Source organism: Carex rostrata, chromosome 13, assembly GCF_964058835.1.
Source record: "Carex rostrata chromosome 13, lpCarRost1.2, whole genome shotgun sequence".
Lineage (NCBI taxonomy): Eukaryota > Viridiplantae > Streptophyta > Magnoliopsida > Poales > Cyperaceae > Carex > Carex rostrata.
In genome coordinates this window covers 8,928,094-8,950,094 of record NC_135930.1, presented here as the reverse complement: position 1 = coordinate 8,950,094, position 22,001 = coordinate 8,928,094, and the positions used below count along the sequence as shown (strand labels likewise).

At 34.3% G+C, this 22,001-nt stretch overlaps 1 protein-coding gene across 1 annotated transcript; it reads right to left on the bottom strand.

The window, feature by feature from the left end:
* Positions 1-3,628: 3,628 nt before the first annotated feature.
* On the bottom strand, positions 3,629-6,313 carry LOC144563912 (uncharacterized). Its single transcript, XM_078313375.1, has one exon. The coding sequence runs from the start codon at positions 6,311-6,313 to the stop codon at positions 3,629-3,631; it is 2,685 nt and encodes an 894-aa protein (XP_078169501.1).
* Positions 6,314-22,001: the final 15,688 nt, after the last annotated feature.

Genomic DNA, 22,001 nt, shown 5'->3' with positions numbered 1-22,001 from the left:
ACAGACCAAATGTGGGGAAACTTGATCCACGGGCGGTGAGATGTATCTTTGTGGGGTACTCAGCCACTCAGAAGGGGTATGCGTGCTGGAGCCCAGTTGAGTGGCGGATGTTTGTGAGTATGGATGTTACCTTTCACGAGCTCGAACCATACTACTCCTCAGAAGCAACATCACCATTTGAAGACTCGCTCGATACAAGAGGTATAAGGCGAGAGGGGGAGAGTAGTGGTGATGGTGAGAGGAGGACGGTGAGTGTGGTGGGTGGTATTAGTTGCCCAATTCTTGAGAAATCGGCTGTGGTTGAGCCGAAAAAGGAGAAGGAAAAGGAGAATTCGGTTAGCATTGAGACAGAAGTTGAGAGGATTGAGCCCGAGGGTGGTAGAACTCAGGCTCAGGGGGAGTTGCGATATGGTGAGGTGTATGTAAGGAGAACGAAACAGAATGAGGGAACCGTGCCTACAGTGCCACTTGTGCCAAGTCCCTTGTCCCTGCCTACTCCGACTCTCGAGACACCTTCACCATCCACCTCAGACCCAGAATACACAGGTGATATGATTCCTCTCTCTACTCCTCCCACTCCTTTATCGGTAAGGAGGACTTCTCGCGAGAATGCAGGCATTCCTCCTGACCGATATGGTTTCCCACATGACATTGCCAGATTTGTCTCTTACTCACACATATCACCTGTACATGGAGCATTCATTGCATCATTAGACATTGTCTCTATCCCTAAGTGTTGGCAGGTTGCTAAAGAAGATCCGAAGTGGAGAGCAGCCATGCTAGAAGAGCTTAGTGCCCTTTGCAAGAACAAAACGTGGGAACTTGTGTCACTACCACCAAGCAAGAAGGCTGTTGGATGCAAGTGGGTCTTCACAGTAAAGCAGAATCCAGAGGGTCTGATTGAGCGCTACAAGGCTCGGTTGGTAGCGAAGGGGTACAGCCAGACCTATGGCATTGACTATGACGAGACCTTTGCACTAGTGGCGAAGATGAGCACAGTGAGGACACTGATTTCCATGGCAGTGAATGGTGGATGGCAGTTACACCAACTCGATGTGAAGAATGCCTTTCTTCATGGTGATTTGTTGGAGGAGGTGTACATGGAGGTTCCACCAGGGTTTGGCACAAACCAGACAATGGGTAAGGTATGCAGACTAAAGAAGTCACTCTATGGGTTGAAGCAGTCCCCTCGGGCATGGTTTGATAGGTTCAGGAGAGCTATGGTAGGCATGGGCTATCAGCAAACCAATGCTGATCACACGGTGTTTACCCGACAACATGATGGTCACATTACTATGCTAGCTGTGTATGTCGATGATATGATCATTACTGGGGATGATGCGGGGGAGATTGCACAGTTGAAGGCAAGATTGGGGAAGGAATTCGAGGTGAAGGATCTGGGACAGCTTAGGTACTTTCTTGGGATTGAGGTGGCTCATGAAGCAGGGGGAATTGTTCTATCTCAGAGAAAGTATGTCCTAGACTTGCTCACTGAGACAGGCATGTTGGGGTGCAAGCCTGCAGTATCTCCAATTGATGTAAAGGCCAAGATGAGTGCAGAGGCAGGAGAACAGGTTGATCGTGAGAGGTACCAGAGACTAGTAGGCAGGTTGATCTATCTGGGTCACACTCGTCCCGATATCTCATTTGCAGTGAGCGTGGTGAGCCGTTACATGCATGATCCTAGAAAGGATCATATGGACGCAGTGTACCACATTCTGAGGTACCTGAAGAGTGCACCAGGAAAGGGCCTATTTTTCAGGAAAAATTGGCACATGAACATTGAGGGTTATTGTGACTCTGACTGGGCTAGTTGCCAAGATGACAGGAGATCCACATCTGGCTACTGTATGTTTGTAGGGGGCAACTTGGTCTCATGGAAGAGCAAGAATCAGCCAGTTGTCTCGAGATCGACGGCAGAAGCCGAGTACAGGGCCATGGCATTAGGAGTTGCCGAGATGCTGTGGTTGAAGAGGTTACTGGAAGATCTCAAGGTGAAGCACGAAGGGAAGATGAAATTGTGGTGCGATAGCAAATCAGCAATTAGCATTGCCAACAATCCGGTGCAGCATGACAGAACCAAGCATGTGGAGATCGATAGGTTCTTCATTAAGGAAAAACTGGAAATTGGGCTATTGGAGCTGAGTCACGTAGCTACTAGAGACCAAGTAACTGACTGCCTCACTAAAGGACTTAGCTTAATGGATCTAGTTAGGTTATGTGACAAGATGGGCTTGATGGATATCTTTTGCCCATCTTGAGAGGGAGTGTTGAGATTTATGTATCTTTATCGCATTATAAAAGTTATAGGGTTATATCGGTAAGAAAGGAATTATAGAAGTTATAGGGTTGCAAATGCAAATTGTAATGCCTATATAAACTGAGGGATCAATGGAATCAATTTAAGTTTTTTTGAACCACAATTCTTTTTGAAGTTAATCTTTTTTTTTTAAAAAGTTCAATGGCAGTTACTGCCAGATTAATACATTGATTATGAAGTTAATCAATGTTGGTGTGGTAGCTTCTAGCCTTCTACCAACATTGTAAAAAAAATAAAAAAATAAAAGTTAATCAATGTTGACCTTGCCGTTGGAAAGCTAAAAGAAGTACCAGAACGGATCAATACAGTATTGTACAGATTAAGTTCAATTTTAAGTGTGAATGTGCAGGACATTCATAAGAATACTATTGGTCAGAACATGAATCTCCAATTAATATCTGTAAAAATAAAAAAAATAAAAAAAAATCGAATGAAAGAAGAATGAAAAATGCATTAAGAGATGAAAAATATAGTGAGATTATATTTCCTGACTCAGATATAAGCTCATTGAAAGGTGTGTTTTCCGCTTTAAAAAGCCAGTAGATAAGGAAACAACATACATAAATCATCAAGGCTAGGTTTTCCTTCAAAAACAATACCTAAGACAGGATAATTTATCAGTTCATACTTGCAAGATGTTTTTAGTTTTTACTGTGCCTTCTCAACTGGGAACTCAGCCTCAATAGGACTCTGTTGGAAGGTAAGTTATATGATATTTTCTTACGTTCTATACTTTTCAACCAAGGGATAGCAATCTCAGTTGGTCTTTACCAGTAGCAGACACATCTGGTACAGTGGTCATTACTGACAGTACAGATTTTGTACCAATAAGAAAATCAAAAGGACAAAGATAAGAAAAGAGTAAACAAGGAAGGCCTTACTAAAGAAAAGATAACACACCATATAAGATATTGCTCTCATTTTGTAAACCTAAATCACACTTTACGGTCACAACATGTTAACAATATAGCTTGACAATACTGACAATTTATACATGATATCAAAATTTCAGATGTGAACTATATACGACACACGTGATGACTATGAGAAATGATATGGAATCATGCATGTTCATGGTTAAAACAAATCAATCAAAATATAATAAGGAAACATGCTTAAGCTAGGTTGCTTGAATATGTCACAGATAATTGAAGTTTACACAAGTTTGATACAAACGCACATAGTTAAAAATGCATTAACAAGAAGTGCAAATTCAGATATCCTATCTTGGAAATATCTGAATCTTTACAATAACAAATTATAATATTTCGGTTTCTTATTACTGGTAACTGATTCAAATTAAGAAATCTACATATCAGAAACATAAACAGGCTCATAACTGGCACCGTTTTTAAATCTCTTCGGTAGGAAGCATCTACCCCCAAACCTCTGTTGAAGGTACACAAGAAGCGCAAACAGCAGTCCTTCGAAAGGGATAATTATATCCATAATTTTAGAATAGTATACCTCACCATGATTGGCATAAATGTAGGAAGAATTGAAAAAATTAACTGGGTACCACCATGCTCTGTATGCATTGTAGACATGCGGTACTGCACGGACTGCAGTTGCTCCAAAATAAAAGAATGGATTTAGAACCTTTCCTTTGGATTGTGAGAAAACACCGAAGATGATTTGAGGGAGAAGAAAGTTGTCAACCAACAATCCGACATAGCGCGCCAGATCCTCAAAGATTGAACGGCGAAGTTTGAAAAAATGTGAGTGAACAAACCAAACAACTAGAGCCCCTGTAAGATATAAAGGCACACAAAATATCAGAGATTTCTTTTCCGCACTCTGGGAGATAGCTTCAGTGATTTCTTCCTTTGATCTTGAGCCCCATGCTAATTGAAGAAGACGGAAATTAATGAGGAGTGTGACCATGGTGATAAGCCTCATGATAGTATTGTTCGTGTCGAGCCAACCTCCACTTTGTAGAAATACCTGCCGGTTACGAGCAGGAACAAACATAGCCTTGGTGTTCAAAATAAGGGTAACCATACAACCTAGAGTTAATACCACAAGCATTGTAACCGACATTAGGGGACGGATTGTATGATTATTTCTCGCATGACGGAGCTGCAGATATGTGCATGCACATAGGAGGCTGAGGGAGGCTATAACCATGATTATTTCGCCATCCATCCTATCGGATTCTTGCTTCGATTGGTGCAAGTACATGAGAGAAACTGTGACCTCAAGTGGTTCAATGTACAATGGATCCGAGTTGGCCCTTGTGCTCGTGATTGTGCCTTTGCCTTGTTCATTTCTTGAATCGAGTGAAGGGAGCTGCAATTGAATGAAGAATTCACAATCCAAATTTCTATCATCTATTCTCGCACTACTATTTAGAATTTCGCCATTTCGTCCCCAGAATAATGGTACCCTACAGCCAACCAAACAGAGTGTGCCCATTGTAGAGTTGTATATGCCCTCAGCAGAGATTTTTACCTTGTCGATAAAGTTCTCATCCCAAAATGTGTAAGTAATTGTATAACCGACATTCCAAATTGTACGATTTTGATCTGCCAAACCCGGGCTTGATGGAACTGTCGTGCCTTTGGTGGTGTACATGTCATCCCCTTTATCGATACCTCTCACATGGTAAGTTTCACCAGTTGAGATATGTTGTGCATTTCCCCGTGCCAATCTACCATTTTTGGCTCTCACAAAAAGATCAAAACTCAGGTGACTGTATGATTGTGGTTCCGGGTACCTCCCCGTCAACTTGGGACCATAATTTTTAATTTTACAGTTTTTTTTAACCCTTTCTAATTCTGTGTACTCATACTTCTGACCCTGAATATCCAAATGTGGATACCTCATAGTGCTATATAGAGAAACTATCTTATTGTCATCATTGATACTATTATCGGTCATGTTCCACATACGGCCAACCATGGAACTGCGTTGCTTCAGAGAAAAGGATGCAGGAAACCAAAAGGTAAGACCGAGAGAGCAATCTCCGACAGCGGAGGAATTATTCTCTTTACCATTTAGACCACAAGCTACAAGGCAAAGTTTACTATTATGGTGGTCCCAAACGCCCTCCGCCACTAACGACTTCCCTGGTAAGAGTGGTTTACGATCCAATATGCTATTAGTTTTATTTGAGAGTGTCAATAAAAGACGCACTTTTCCATCCTCTGAACACACTAATCGACTAGTTGACAAGAACCTAAATCCTAGAAAATCAATAAGACCACTAGAGGTAAACGAATCATCCTGCATGAATTGTATGAGATTGAAACAGATAGAAGTACTCTCTGATGCTATGCGTTCCTCCTGAGGAATAAGAGTGCAGGACTCCTCTGCTTGCTCTGTCATGCTGAACTGGTACCTCCTTTGAGCATAGGCAAGAAGGGAGATGGGCTCAATATGGGCCGGCCAAGTGTCTGTGTCTGTGTCTATGCTCTCGATGGAGCCTTTGATTATACTTGTCGTTATCTTTGACATCTTTGGAAATTCGAGTTTAAGGACAACAGAGAGCGCAGAGGCAGCCTGATCTTGTTGTGAAGGCTGGAATTCTCCGGTACCGACCATGCAAAGTTTTCCCTTTGCTTCGGACCAGAAACCCGAGAGTTTGAAAACAACTCTTCTACTGTCGTCATAACCAATGACATATCGTGCTCGGACAAGCACAAGAGTACCTTCGAGTTGGAGAATGCCATCGTCACGTGTGAGGTGAACTTGACCGGGCTGGAAATGAAAGACGCCAGGATATTCGGAGTCATGGATGGAGTTGTTGGTGCTTGGTGACAGAACAAGATGATTGTTGATACGAGTTTCGGCAGAGAAGAAGCCATTAGAAATGAGGAAGGAATTGGAAGCGCCGAAAAGTAGTTTAGTTGGCGAGGATTCGGGTGTGATGGAACCGCAATGTTGTGCATATGAGGCAGTAATAGGCTTAGCTAAAGAAGCATCAAGAGAGGCACAGAGGAAAGTGAAAAAAATTGACAAGATTTGCCACTGTAAGGTAGATACTGAGTTCATGATATTTTGGTTATAACAGTGACCGAGTGTTATGAAGCTTTTTATACATGTATAAAGAGCAAATCATGTTCTTTGGTTGCGGTCAAAGTATAAAGCGCTAGTCAAAAGAATGTAGCAGTGGTCACTGCTGGACGATCTATATGAAATTATTTAATATGGATAATTTTGAAAGGATTGCAACTTGTGCTGGTCGAACAATCCGTGAACTTTCCCGTCATGCTCGATAATTGTAGACAATTAGATAATATTGTTCGAATCTAGTGGTAGTTTAATTAACATTACAACATTATTTTATGTGGAATTGTTGTAATTATTAAGATACTAATTATATTCTTTTAGGCGTCAATAGTCATGAATTAATCATGGACCCTGATTTCGTAGAATTTTCAATAAGAATTTCTTCTGATCTTCTTTCTAATATAAAAATGGCTAATAATTTCGGTGCCAATAAGAAAACCTAGAAGCCGCCATCCCCCCCCCCCCCCCCCCCCCCCCCCCCCCACACACACACACCCCCACCTCTCTCTTCCCTCCGCCATCATTTCTCAATCTGTATGGACTTCGTCGGTTAACCACCAACTTTGCTTCATAATCTCTCCGCCTGCCATTTCTCTCTTCTTTTTCGTAAGTAAGAGAGGATCGTCGATTTCGTGTCGGCCACCACCAGTCTTCCTTCATTCTTTTCTACCACTAAAGTGTAGATCTGAAAGAGAAAGCGAGAGAGAAGAGGCGTAGCCCCTCCGTCTCTTCCCTCCGCTTCCTCCAACCACCACTTTTTTTAACCGTCAATCTAACCTTGTTCTTTATCTCTAAAACCTCTACACCGAAATCCTAGTGAGGGGTGGGGGAGGTCGCAGCCAGTGCCGGCCTCCCCCACCTGCCACCTGACCCTCCTTAAAAAAAAAAAATTTAGATGCCTCTACCTTGGTGTTGTTAGCCCGCTGGTGCAGCGGAAAGAAAGAAGGTGAGAGAGGAGATTAACGATAGCTTGAAGCCGATTCGTTAGATGTTATGTTGTTAGTGGTTGTGTTGTATTTTTTATATTTGTTTTGTTATTTGGATGATATTGTGATGATGTTGTGATGTTGTAGTATTGCGGTGATTGATGTAATTTTACTTTTATTTAATAAAAAATTCTACTTGGCAGCCGCTGCCAAAGTTTCAAAAAAAAAATTCATGAATTAATCATTTTTTTTAGTTTGATTATTGACAAAACACTATAAAAATATATTTTATCCACATAAAAATAGTGCTTAATAATACCTCTACTCTCGCATATTTCTATCGATAATAACAATATTTTAGAAAATAATATCGACTTATTCTCGATAATAATTACTTCAATTGTTTATTTTTTTATATAAATATCTAAGAATGATAATCATGCAGACCCTCGATAATAATTACTTAACTGTTTATTTTTTTTTATATAAATATCTAAGAATGACAATCATGCCGGATTTTTTTTTAAATATAACTTTTTTTTAACATTTTTAACGGAACAAGCACGGTGCGCGGGATTGTTATAAAAATAGCCTCCACCGATCGGTGGAGCAAGAAAATCATTTTCTCCACCGATCTTTAGAATCGGTGGAGCCATTTTTATAATAAACTCCACATTTATCTCTAAAAACGGGTGCAAAAATAGCTCCACTGATCTCTAGGATCGGTGAAAAAAAAATTGTTTTCTTACTACACTAATCCTACAGATCGATGAAAGTTATTTTTATAAAAATCCCGCATTAGATGTTTGTTATGTTAAAAGGATTAAAAAGAGTTATATTTAAAAAAAAAAATCATCATGCCGACCCTGAACAAATCATATGCTTTGGTTGCGGTTAAAGCCCTCAAATTGGTAAAGTAATGGTCAAAAGAATGCAGCAGTGGTCTGGTGATGCTGATCGAATGATCTATTATATGGAATTGTTTAATATGGGAATGTTGGAACTATTGCAACTTGCGTTGCAACTTGTGTTGGTCGAACAATCCGTGAACTTTCCCGTCATGCTCGATAATCTAGTGGTAGTTTAATTAACATTACAACATTATTTTATGTGGAATTGTTGTAATTATTAAGATACTAATTTGAAGTTCTACGAATTATATTTTTTTTAGGCGTCAATAGTCATGAATTAATCATTTTTTTTTAGTAAATAATATCAACTTATTTTCAATAATAATTACTTCAACTGTTTATTTTATTTTATATAAATATTTAAAAATGACAAACATGCCGACCCTGAACATGATAAGTATTAGTTATATATTAAACCAATTTTCAAATTGTATAATATAATGTATGAACTGTATATTAAATTCGATCTAAATGAAATGGTTGAAACCTTTACACGGAAACATAATGTGAATGTTGACATGACAGAGGTATTGAAATTTTCTATGACAATAATATCATATGGAGAAATTAGAATTTAAAGCACGAATTAGGAGTGTCAACGGATACGGATACGGTAAAAGTCAGGTGGAAGTATTTTCATATTTGTACTCATTATAAATTATTCTTAATCATATTTTATTTTTACTTGTTACAACTTTTCTTATTTGTATCTTACTTTTATCCGTTATAGTTGTTGGATAACGAAATGTTAACAGATAAATAATGGATAACACTAACATAATAATTATTTTTATTATTTATTAAATAAAATGTTAAAACATATATTCATTTCACACATATATAGTACTTTATTGAAAAAAATTCTGATCAAACTAAGCGCAAGTAAATCAATTAAAATACTCTTTTCAGTGCTTATTAATATATATAATATATATAATTTTTTTGATAATTACCTGATTAGACAACCAAATAGGCTTTTACCTGTACCCTTACCTATTTAGATATCGAAAAAAAAAATTATCCGTATCTGTAACCAATAAGTTTACGAAAAACAAATCTTACATGTACTTGTCTTATCATATATAGTACATATTAGATAAATATATAAAAGGATGTCATTGACACCCTAGCAGATGAAATAATAGACCTGTAGAGTCCATAGTACATGTGTTATTCCTTTGCTCCTATGCCCGTGATTGCTGGATGGAAGTAACCAGAATTTTAGGAAAATATCTTATTCAATGGGCTACTACTGTAGATGAAATAATAGACATATCATGGCAGATGGTTAAAAGACAAAATAAATTGTCTAAAGGAGAGTGGTTGAGCAGATTCATTTGTGTGGCATGGGAAATTTGGAAGCAAAGAATGCGGTCATTTTTAGGGACCAAAAATTGCCACCAAAGATTGTTGCCAATCGATGCCTCCCGGAGATGAATATGTGGCTGAAGTGGTGCTAGATATATGAAAACATATTTTACAATTTGTAATTTAAATATTCTGATTTTTTTTTTAGGTTACTTTTTTGTATGAGGAATATGGGTTTAGTTCTGACTACGTGAACTGCACCATGTAGGGTACTGTGGGAGTGGTAAACTATGAGTATATCATCTCTAGATTAGATGTGGCTGAGTAATGGGCCACATGATGTAATCGCTTCTTCTATATATAAACAACTAACTTGTCAGCCGCTGACAAGCTTTCAAAAAAAAAAGACACCCCTAGCAGGAACATAATTTCGTAATAATTATTATTAATTGAATTAACAAAGAATCTTGCACAATTTAATAACTTTAAATTTATAGGGGTCAGTTTTAACTGATTTATGGTGTGTTGATTCATGTATACCACTAAAATATATAGGCTAGCTATTAATTGAATTAACAAAGGATTGTGTTATGAACAATTTACTAGAAAGAAATAAAATGATAATAAATGTAGATCAGTTAGATCCCTAGATATGCTAATACTTATTTTAGCTAGCTTTTTGGTGTAAAGCCATAAAAGATAAATTTTATTTAAGATAATTAACGGAGTGCTATTACAGACAATGTTGTAAATAATAATATATGTTTATTGGACGAGTACCATCAATCGATTAATAAGAAATAATCGGTTGATTAGTTAAAAAAAAATTGTAATAATTTGAGTCACCGTCAATAATTAATCGAGCAATTAATCAGTTTAAACATAATTTTTTTTTACAACAGATAACAGAATGTGGAAGGGCTGGTTTCCTATGGTGCTATGCAGGTATGTCATATCACGAGGAAAAGCTGGACAGTGAAGGCCTCCTGAGTATATATAGAAGAGAGATTGAATTGTAAAATTTGTTTTTTTAAGAAGATATGTGTTTTTTTTGGTGGACAATATAATTTGTTTGGTTTTAGTGCACATCTGTATTTTTGATTTAGACAATTTATTGTAGGATTGTGAGGTTAGCTAGATTGTATTATTTAGTTAGAATATTTTAAGAATCTTGTAATAAATATGATGAGTTGGCTGGTACCGAATATTATATATTTTTTTTCTTCAATGAAAACAGATGAGATTTCTCTCGCTTTATTAAAATGTAATATAACTATGAAATATACAATAACAATTGGTCAATTGCATTGAAAATCTGAACTTTTTGTGCGATGTGTCAATATTGCGAACAAGTCCAGATGATAATTAAGTAGCGGGTTTCTCTATTATTTCACTAATAAAACATAAGTATGTCCTTTTTGAATAAAATAATTAATGATCTGAGAATCTTTTATAACACAAATTCTAAGATATTTGAGATAGTTCTAATTAATTATTTTTACAGAATAAATTTACATTTTTGTATTCATTTACATACTAGTCATCAATCACGATGTGTGGATAATTTAATCCTAAAATATCTATATTTAAGTTGGGAAGTGATATTTTAACGACTAATATTTTTAATAAAATAAGGCCAAATTTCATTGAAATTTAAATCTAATTACGAAGTCAATCTTGTCATTAAAATGGACTGCGTATTAAATTTAGTACATTTTTTAAAATTATTTGATTATCGATTAAATATGTAAAAAAAATTGTTTATTTTAAATCGCTCGAGAAATGATAGTTTGTTTCCAAAATAGATCACGTTTGAAACCTAATATACGAAATCCAGGAGATCATAATTGTAAGAGGGATCACTTGACACAAGTGTATGCCAAAAATACAACAGGTATATGCATAACAAACAGAGAAATAAAATATTTGTCCCCACAAGTCAGTTAAATAGAAGACTTAACAATAATTCCAAATATTTTTTACTTAGCACCTCAGACAATCAGAATTAAACATTTATTACCCTAATCAACATATTTCGAAACATATCATGCATCTATGTTAACTCAGCCCGCGCACTAAATTGGATTGGTACATCGACTTAGTTGGTGCACCACTTTTCTTTCTTTTTTTTTTCTGAGAGTTTTTCTTCAGCTTTCAAATCAATCAACGTGAGAAAATGACAAATCCATTCTATTATAAAAATATGTATTGAAATTGGTGCGCCATCTTATCTTTTAAAAATGTTTCCTTGCACTTTGTTAGAAATTTTTTTGGTGCGCCACACGGAATTTACTTTACACAAAAATTTTAAAGCAACAATTTGATGCCCCAGTATGCTCATCAAATTAGTGCACATCCCCAGTTTGCGTATCATTCCAATTTGGTATGCGGACTGAATTGGTGTGAGTGGTATGTTTTGAAATATATTAATTAGGATGGTAATTGCTTAATTCCGATAGATTTATTAGAGTGCTAATTAAAAAATTGCAGACAATAATCTTACGGAGGCTATATATTTTTAATTATTTTAATAAAAGGTGATAAGAAACTTCATAAATCAATTAGATATATTTATGAGTTGTGAAATTTATATAGATGAAACTGACATTATAAAGTTTACAATAAAATATACTAGTTTTAAATTTCTAAAGATATAAATGAAATTCTCTATATTGCTTTATCCTCTTCTTTAATACAAAGCATTTTCTTAATTATACAAAGATTCGGGCCTATTGATAATTACCTATGGAGCGACAAAACAAGGCGACTTTTGGAGCCAGAAGGGCGAACTACAGGGCGACAAGGTGGATGTCAACCAATCAATGCAATGCAGCGGCCGGTGCAGACCACAAGCTACCTGAATTATATCCGAATAATTTTTTTCTAGGATGATGTTGAACTGAACGCTGAATTATTTGGTTGACTAAACTTTGACCGAATTAAACCCGAATAATTCGCAAATTTTACGGACTTTTCCCAAATTTTACGAATTATTCACAAATTTTTTCTAAATTTTTCCAACAACAATTATTTTTTATTTTTTACTCCCTTGCAGGACTGAGATTTCTAATCCGGATAATTCCAAATCATTCCCGAATTATATCCGAATTTATCTTGAATCACGAATTTTTAGTCTCACCAAACTGAACCCGAATAATTTATTTGTCACTATGGTGCAGAAAATTGCTAATCTGATGGTTCAGAAAATTTTACTGTTTTTTTTACTATTCGCAACAAAATAGAAAATTTGAAAAATGCTTAATAAATAATAAAAAAATTTCAAAAAATATAAAATTTGGTCTCCAAGCACATTTCAATATGGAGATCACATCTAACCGTTCGGATCAGTCGTTTGGATTTTCAAAATAAAAATATGGCGGCGTTGAACACCAACTCATTTTACTCCATGGAGTAGCGTAGCCCATCCCATTAATAATTATTATTAGTATATAATTATATAATTAATATCCTTTTATTAATAATTATTATCAATAAATAATTATATAATTATTATGTTATATTGTTAATATATTAAATAATTATTATATAATATTATAATATATTATAGTTATTATTAATATATTAATATTGTGTAATTAGTATCTTATTAATAAAATATAACTATATAATTAGTATGTTATTGTTGTACCTTAAAAAGTTGCCAATTAAATAAATGGAGAATTGGTAACTGTCTTAAACACTCGAAGGATGCTAAATGTGCATGAAATCTTCCCAAGATGAAAAGAAATGGCATATTAGAATTCATGACAATATTCTATATGCAAAACCATGAATTTTGATATTTTGTACAGATTATAACTCAAAATGATTAAGGAGTTATGAATTTTCAAAGTTTTTGATGACATGGCAGCCTTTGATTGGTGCCACATGGTTCTGGGTACCCCTAGCAATTACGCTGACCTCTCTGGGTGCAAATTGGGACACCTAAGCCTAAACCTGGTGTCTGGGGCCCATTCTCAGCCTCTCAAGGTTTAATTTCTCTGGGTTGTATATATGGATGGACCCAGAGCAAATAAAATGAACTTCATGCACCGAGATGTCAGTACTTTGGCTCACCGTGATCCAAGCTCAATCAAATCTGAGCTTGATTAAAACCCAGCGCTTTAGCGCGTTTTGACCCCTTCGGGTTGCATGCACTCGGTGCTTTATGCACCGTGCACAAGCCCCTGCATGGTCCACCCTTCGCCAAGCTCAAGTGAGAGAAGGAGAACTGACACATGGGCTCCACTAGTCAGTCTCTGCCTCTCTCTTCTTCTCCGACGATGGAGAACGCCGATTCCGGCGGAGCAAGGCTCAAACCATGAAATTGAAAGCACAGAGAAGCTTTTTACCTCAAGGCGATGCTATTTGAACGGTTAATTTGAAGAGAATAGCTCTGAATAGCTTGAACCCGAGATACCCAAATTGTAATGTCTCGTGAAATTAGAAATAATGAAATGGGTTCAGAACTCTCTGAGTGCTTAATAATGATCGTTGGGGTTTAAATGAAGACCTTTAATGCTCAATTTAAAGAATGTATACCTGAATTGGCTACTGACACATTAATGCCTACAAAAGCAAGGCACAGTAGATCGATAAGAGGAAATCAGCCGTTGGGGATGGCTCTGACGCTCAATTAACCCCATATACAGGTGCACAACATGACAAATTAAAGGAATCTTCCCTCCAGCACCTGAGGAAAGGCATGACCCTCATGTACTCCATCTCAGCCTTTAAATTCAAATCAAATCAAAGGCTCTGATCATTGCACCCCTGGATTGCCAACATGGCTCAATATGATTGGTTTACACCCTTGCAAATGACACTATTGAAGGCCAGGGCTGAATCTCAAGCATTGAAATCAAATTGAATGAATTGGAGAGCTCAGATGGTGCCAGCATAGGCCAACCCCTAACCCTAAGCTCTCCTGCCTTCAAGGCTATATATACATGATCAAATGAAAAGAATAGGAAGAGATTGATACACCTGAGGAGCCAGATACAAGCTATAGCCACCATATACACACATACTGGTACACATACACACCAGCAAGCTTGAAAGCTAAAAATCCCTCTTCCTCTCTACTGAGACTAGGTAATCAGAGAGTTATAGATACAATGTAAGGCTCTGGAAAGCCAATCCATGTACTTGATCTTGATTTGATGAATAAAATGCTTCTTCCTTTGATGTTTTGATCTTTATTTGCTTTGCTTTTTGATTCTGACTTGTCTGATTTATTTCTATCTTTTTGAAATCATCTAAATATGCATAATGTGTATATAAACACCTAAAGTACAAAGATCCACTGCCTTGATACAATACTTTTATAAAAATCACATTTTCATATGATTTTCTTGCTTTTCATGCATCTTTTTCCTTTTTGCCTTTCCTTGATCATTTCTATAAATTAATTATAGGCTAAGATGAGTGTAGTGAGCCAGATGGCATCCTTGCTCATCAGATCCTTATAATTTCTTTATAAAAATGACCAAAATAGGGAATAAAGTGACTTTAAATAAAAGATAAACACACAAGGGCTATTCAAAGTGAGCCAGCATGGCATCCTTTATAGTTCTCAACCTAATGATCACTTGAGAGGGCCTATTTGCAAATAAAATTAGAGATATAGTGAAGCTATGCTGCCAAAATAGCTAATTTCACTATTTTGAAGGGTTTATTTGCAAATAGTGAGAAACTGAGGTCCAAAGTGTAAAAAGACAGCAATTATACTGCTACATGTCATTTACACCTTTGAACTAATGAAGTTTTGATGATAATGCCTTGAAATCAAGTGTAAAGGTGCCAAAACATGATTTTCAAACATTCATGGGCCTTCCTGCATAATCTAAAATCCTTGACATGTTTTAAATATTCTAAAATGATGATTTGATGAACTCTTGAGTTTTGATCTTCTTTTTATCTGATACTGGTACCAAAACAATGGCTTGAAAGCCCTTGAAATATGTTGTAAAGCCAAACCAAACCTTAAAGTGACTTGTACCAGTTCCTGGTACCATACTAAGCATAGCCTTAGCACTCAATTTCTTTAAAAGTACCACTGGTACAATGGAATTCATTAAAATGTGTATATATGACCCCTGTCTGCAAATATGGCAATTCAGATCAGTAGAAGGACAAAAATGAAAAATGGACTTCACAGTCAGATAAAGCACATCAAAACACACAAAATTGATATAAAGTTCATATCATTTGGACAATCCTACAGAAAGTTATGGATCTTCAAAGTTCAGCTTTAAAAAATGAAAATCCTGTAATTAAATTGACAAAATTACCATGAATACCCTTGACCTTGTTCAACCCTTTTGACTGAGCAAATGGACTCAGAAAATTCTGAAATTTGGAACAAAAATACTTAACATATACATTTGAGTTTGTGAAATAAAATGTGCACATCATACACATAAATTATGAGAAAATGAATCAAAAGAAACTGAAATAACAAGTTCAAATGTGTTCTTCATAGACAGAACCTATTTCAGTCCAAACCAATGCCCTTTGCTATGCTCAGATAACTTTTAAATGGTCTAAATGATCTCTCTAAATGTCCAATTAAGCTTTGAACCCTCTGTACCAACCTTTGGTACCAACTTAGTATTGAAACCGAAGTTATAAAACTCAAATCATGCCCAAAACCTTATTAAATGTAAAATTGATACTCCCAATGTCTTCTATAGTCTCACACGATCCCAAATAACCAATTAATTGAAATAAATCACGAAGGAATCAATCAAAACCAATCTGGAACTCAATCAGCACCGACAGGTACTGTAGATGACCATTCCGCCACCTCTGATGGTCGCCGGCGACCGAAAATGGTACCAATGAACTCCTGGAAACCTCACGATCACAACCATGCCTTTGGCCAGCGCCGCCGTGGCCTAGATTCACCGGACTCAGTTCATCGGGGATGAAACCTAAGCCGATAACCCTTGAGCACGATTCTCAAAGCAATAAACGCAGATCTTAAAGCAACCTGTTTAATCCAATGAACCAAATTCAAAATCAAATCCAACAGCTCTCTGACAGCATGGGACCCACTTGTCAATTTGAATAAACTCCCTTACACTAATCTCAAAGCCCAAATGATTGGTATATGTGCCTTGTGCATTAATTGATAGCCCAGTGCACATCTCAAAGGCCAAAAAGCCCAAATCTTAAAGCCCATTTAATTAAATCATCCCTGCACTAATCTCAAAGCCCAATGATCTCAATCCAATGGCTTGTGCACATCTCAAAGGCCAAAAAGCCCAAATCTCACAGCTCTGCACTAATCTTGAAGTCCACATGTGACCAAAAGATCCCTTTTTGCACATAAACCCCTCTGTTTATTTAAAATATGCAGAGAAGCCCCTATAAATTTACAAGCCATTGGATAAGCCCCTTTTTCCACATGTCAGTATAAAATTTTCTCAAACAAGCCCTTAAATGCCCATTTTATAATCCAGACCCTATAAAAAGCCCAAATCACAGCCTCAGGTCCTCTAGAAATTACAAACAAGTCCCTGGAAACATAAAATCTTCACAAACAAGTCCCTTCAAGTCCTTTTCGGCCATAACTTTTTCATACTAAGTCCAAATCAACTCAAATCAGTCCCAAATGAACCCAAATTCAATCCTCTATAATTCCAAACAACATTTGAACATATCCATGTCTCAGCCATAATTTTAAATGACCAAAATACCCCTCTCCTGACATATTTTTATAAATAAAAACATATAAATGATATTTGAATGCTCCTTCCAAATTAAAAACATATAAATGACATTCCTCACGTATATTCTCATATTTTAAATGTGAGATCCATATTTTCATGTATACATCATGGTAACTGACCAAAAAGAAATCCAAAGTTAAATGAGAACCAACCGCATGACCAAAGCAAATCATACATGAGCCCCTTTTAGCCCCATTATTCGGTTCAACCCAAATAGGCACAAATCCTGGAATGCATGAGGTATTCAGTCTGACCCGAAAGGTCTTTCTAATGTAATTAACGGCGGGGGCTTGCGCCCGTCGGGAGTTTAAACGTTCTCACAATCGAAAATAATAAAACCTCCGACAACTAATCATGAACGTAGGTTGTCACAAGGGGTGAACCAAAAGGAATGCAGAAAGAAATTCCCAGTGGATGCCTTCCCCGAGTTCGGTAACCTGCTCATGCTCACCTCAAAAAGCCAGAGCATTGAACCCAACTGGGAGCATCTCCACCCACTCACACCCAGAGTGAAAAATCCGCACTGTTAGCTAAGCTGACGCCGTGCAACTTTCTGCGCCCTACAGTTATATTGTTAATATATTAAATAATTATTATAATTATTAGTATCTTATTATTAATATATAATTATATAATTAATTATTAATATTATTAATATACCAAATCATTATTATAATAATATTATAATATATTATAGTAGTTATTGATATATTAATATTATATAATTAGTATCTTATTGTTAATAATTATTATTAATATATAATTATATAATTAATAATTAATATTGTTAATATAGCAAATTATTATTATAATAATATTATAATATATTATAGTTGTTATTGATATATTAATATTATATAATTAGTATCTTATTATTAATAATAATTATTATTAATATATAATTTTATAATTAATATTTTATATTATTAATATATTAAATAATTATTTTAATAAGATTATATAATTAGTATCTTTTTATTAATAATTATTATTAATTTATAATTATATAATTAGTATTTTATAATTAAGAATTATTATTAATATATTAATATTATATAATTGGTATCTTATAATAAATAATTAACCAACTTAGGCTTTCAAAACTTTAGTCCTCCACCAACTCTAACCAAACAAGGAATAGTTTAAGCTATGATTTAATTTTAGGTCTCAACCAAACATGAATAATTTAGACCGGCCTAAGTTGGAATAACCAATTTAGGCCTCCTTAGCTTTAGACCACAACCAAACATGGGGTATAAGATATTTTCTTTTCTTAGAATTTGCTAGTTTTATTTCGGTGGATACTTTTATGTTGGTTCTTGTGTTGGGAATCGAATTCTCTATCCCTAGGGGCAGGAATTTTTTGCTCTCAGAGTCACTGTGTGTGGGTCCAAGGTGGGCCCTCCAGTTAAAAAATTAAAAATGACTGGCCTCTTTAACAGTAACCAATCCCACATGCAGTAACTGAGGGGGTAGGAAATTCCTGCACCCAGGGGGCAGAGGATTCGGAGTCCTTGTGCTGCAAGTCCAATGTTGTTCTTTATTTCTTTAAAAAAAGTTGTCCCCATGTTTGGTTGTGGCCTAAAGCTAAGGAGGCCTAAATTGGTTATTCCAACTTATGCCGGTCTAAATTATTCATGTTTGGTTGAGGCCTAAAGTTAAATCGTAGCTTAAACTATTCCTTGTTTGGTTAGAGTTGGTGGAGGACTAAAGTTTTTAAAGCCTAAATTGGTTAATTATTTATAATAAGATACTAATTATATAATATTAATATATTAATAATAACTGTAATATATTATATATTATTAAAAAATTTATTTAATATATTAACAATATAAAAATTAATTATATATTAATAATAAGAGGAGGGTTCAAATGCCTCCATGTTTTTGTGCCTCCATCATGCCTCCATCTCTCTCTATCATTTTCAAAGTTCAAACAGTCGATCTGAACCGCTCAACCTAACCTCCATACTAAAATATGTTTGGAGACCAAATTTTATATTTTTAGGAATTTTTTTACTATTTTTTTAGATAGGTACAAAATCAATAAATCTGAACCATCTAAAAACAGTATTTTTGTACCTATCTAAAAATAGTAAAAAAATTCCTAAAAATATAAAATTTGGTCTCCAAACATATTTTAGTATGGAGGTTAAGTTAAACGTTTCGGATCGACTGTTTGAACTTTGAAAATAATGGAGAGAGATGGAAGCATAATGGAGGCACAAAAACATGGAGGCACAAAAACATGGAGGCATTTGAACCCTCCTCTAATAATAATTATTAATAATAAAATATTAATTATACAATTATAAATTAATAATAATTACTAATTATATACTCTTATTAAAATAATAATTTCATATATTAACAATATAAAATATTAATTATATAATTATATATTAATAATAATTATTAATAATAAGATACTAATTGTAGAATATTAATATATCAATAACAGCTATAATATATTATAATATTATTATAATAATGATTTACTATATTAAGAATATTAATTATTAAATATATAATTACATATTAATAATAATTATGAATAAGAAAATATTAATTATATAATATTATAATATTATAATATTATTATAATAATATATTAATAATAATTATTAATAATAAGATACTAATTATATAATATTAATATATTAATAATAACTATAAAATATTATTATATTATTATAATAATTATTTAATATATTAACAATATAACATATTAATTTTATAGTTATATATCTTTAATAAGATACTAATTACACAATATTAATATATTAACAACATAACATAATAATTATATAATTATTAATAAAAGGATATTAATTATATAATATTATTATAATTATTATTTAATATATTAACAATATAAGATATTAATTATATAATTATATACTAATAATAATTATTAACAATAATATACTAATTATATACAAATAAAATATTATTATAATCATTCAAGTTACACCACGAGGTGGAATAAAAATTAAACCACCATGTGAGGTGGTTTAATTTAGGCCGGTCTAAAAATCGGCTTATGCCATCTTAGTCCGGTTCAATTAAAGCACGTTTGGTGGAATAATGAGGCCTAGACTCCTTATTCCACCATTTAGGCCACAACCAAACATGGACGTTGAGCCCAAATATTTTAAAGTGTTCTAACTCCGTTTGATTTTGATAAAAATAAACTATATAATTCGTGTTTAATGTTTCTTCTATATCAAATTGGAAGTCTAATATACAGAACAAATAGAATCTGAAATAGAAATGTTTCATATGATATTCGCAGTTTTACAATTCTTCAGATTTGGAATTAATAAAAAAAAAATTCATGCTTGTTTGTGGAATTTTCAAATAAAATATGACCAATACTGTTATTTTCTACTTCCATGCATAGACTTTGCAATCCTTATTTTGTAAACATTAAAGTCTATTAGGCTCTAAAATTTAAGAGGGCAATTATTTTACTCAAATTTGTTATTTTCTATTGATATCCACCCTGCAGCATATTCAGATCCAGTCAGCTGTGAATTGGTAGAATAAGATACTTTAAACTGGCACGAATCTCAAAATTCATGTACATTTAAGGCTGGATTGATAATATGTGCTCGAATGAAACTGACGAAACTTAATTCAGCCAACATCTATATATTTTAAATAATATTTTAAATAATATTTTTTATATAAAAAACAAAGAGTAAAGCTAGGGTGTAATGTGCTCATCAAGAGAGTATTGGTGAGTACAACTCCAATAATTCATCGGATCGACTTCAAACGCTGCATTCAAACCGTTGAAATCCATGTGCTTCATGAGTGATGTATGTACATGCAAAATTTTGAAAGTTTCGATTTCATTTGCCACACGGTCAAGCGGTCAAATAAATGAACATTTTATTAAGTTAATTTATAAGTTGCTTTATATAGTCAATTTTTATTATTTCTTTGACTGTATAGCAAATAAATTCAAAATTTTCAAAATTTTGCATGCACATGCATCACTCATGAAGCACATGGATTTCAGCGGTTTGGATTTGACGTTTGAAGTCAATCTGATAAATTTTTAGAGTTGTGCTCACCAAATTATCTTGGTGAACACATCACACCCTAGCTTTACTCAAAAGCAAATATAAATTTTAAAAGGGAAGTGCTATTTTAAGATCAATAATTACAAAATTGAGGGCCGAGAGAAGATTTTATGTCTAAATGTCTACTCTACCCTTTTACCTCTTATCTGTTTCAAACTCTCAATTAATACTCCCCATTAAGGAAGGTCCTTTTAATATAAAAAAATCTATTCTAAATCCATATCTCTTTCTCCTCCTGTATCTTCATTATTTATTTCCCATTAATCACTTCAACTTCAAGCTGTACGCATAGAAAAAATGGAATTAAATTGAATCTTAGATGCAATCGGAAAGAAACTCGCTGTGAAATCAAATTATGCGATTCTCATCTACGTTGAAATTCTCAACACAAACAAGTTTAAAAATTCATCAGAGACGAGCTCTATCGCTACCTACAAATTCTTGACCAAAAGCTCAGAGGAAGGTATGTTATCCATCTTATCTTCTTAATTCAGCACATATGTTAATTTTTATCTTTCATAAATTAAAATAATTAGATTGTATGTTGTTTCCTAGCATTTGAATTGGTTAAATTAAGGTTCTTCATGTACTAGTCAGATATTGAATTGGTTTAATTAAGAGGAAATTTTTTGCTGCAATTGGTTAAATTTAAACTTCGTTTTTTTTTAAGATCAATGACACTCACAATTTCATTAA

Coding starts and splice junctions, on each gene's coding strand:
- LOC144563912 (XM_078313375.1), bottom strand. CDS start 6,313: ATGAACTCAGTATCTACCTTACAGTGGCAAATCTTGTCAATTTTTTTC.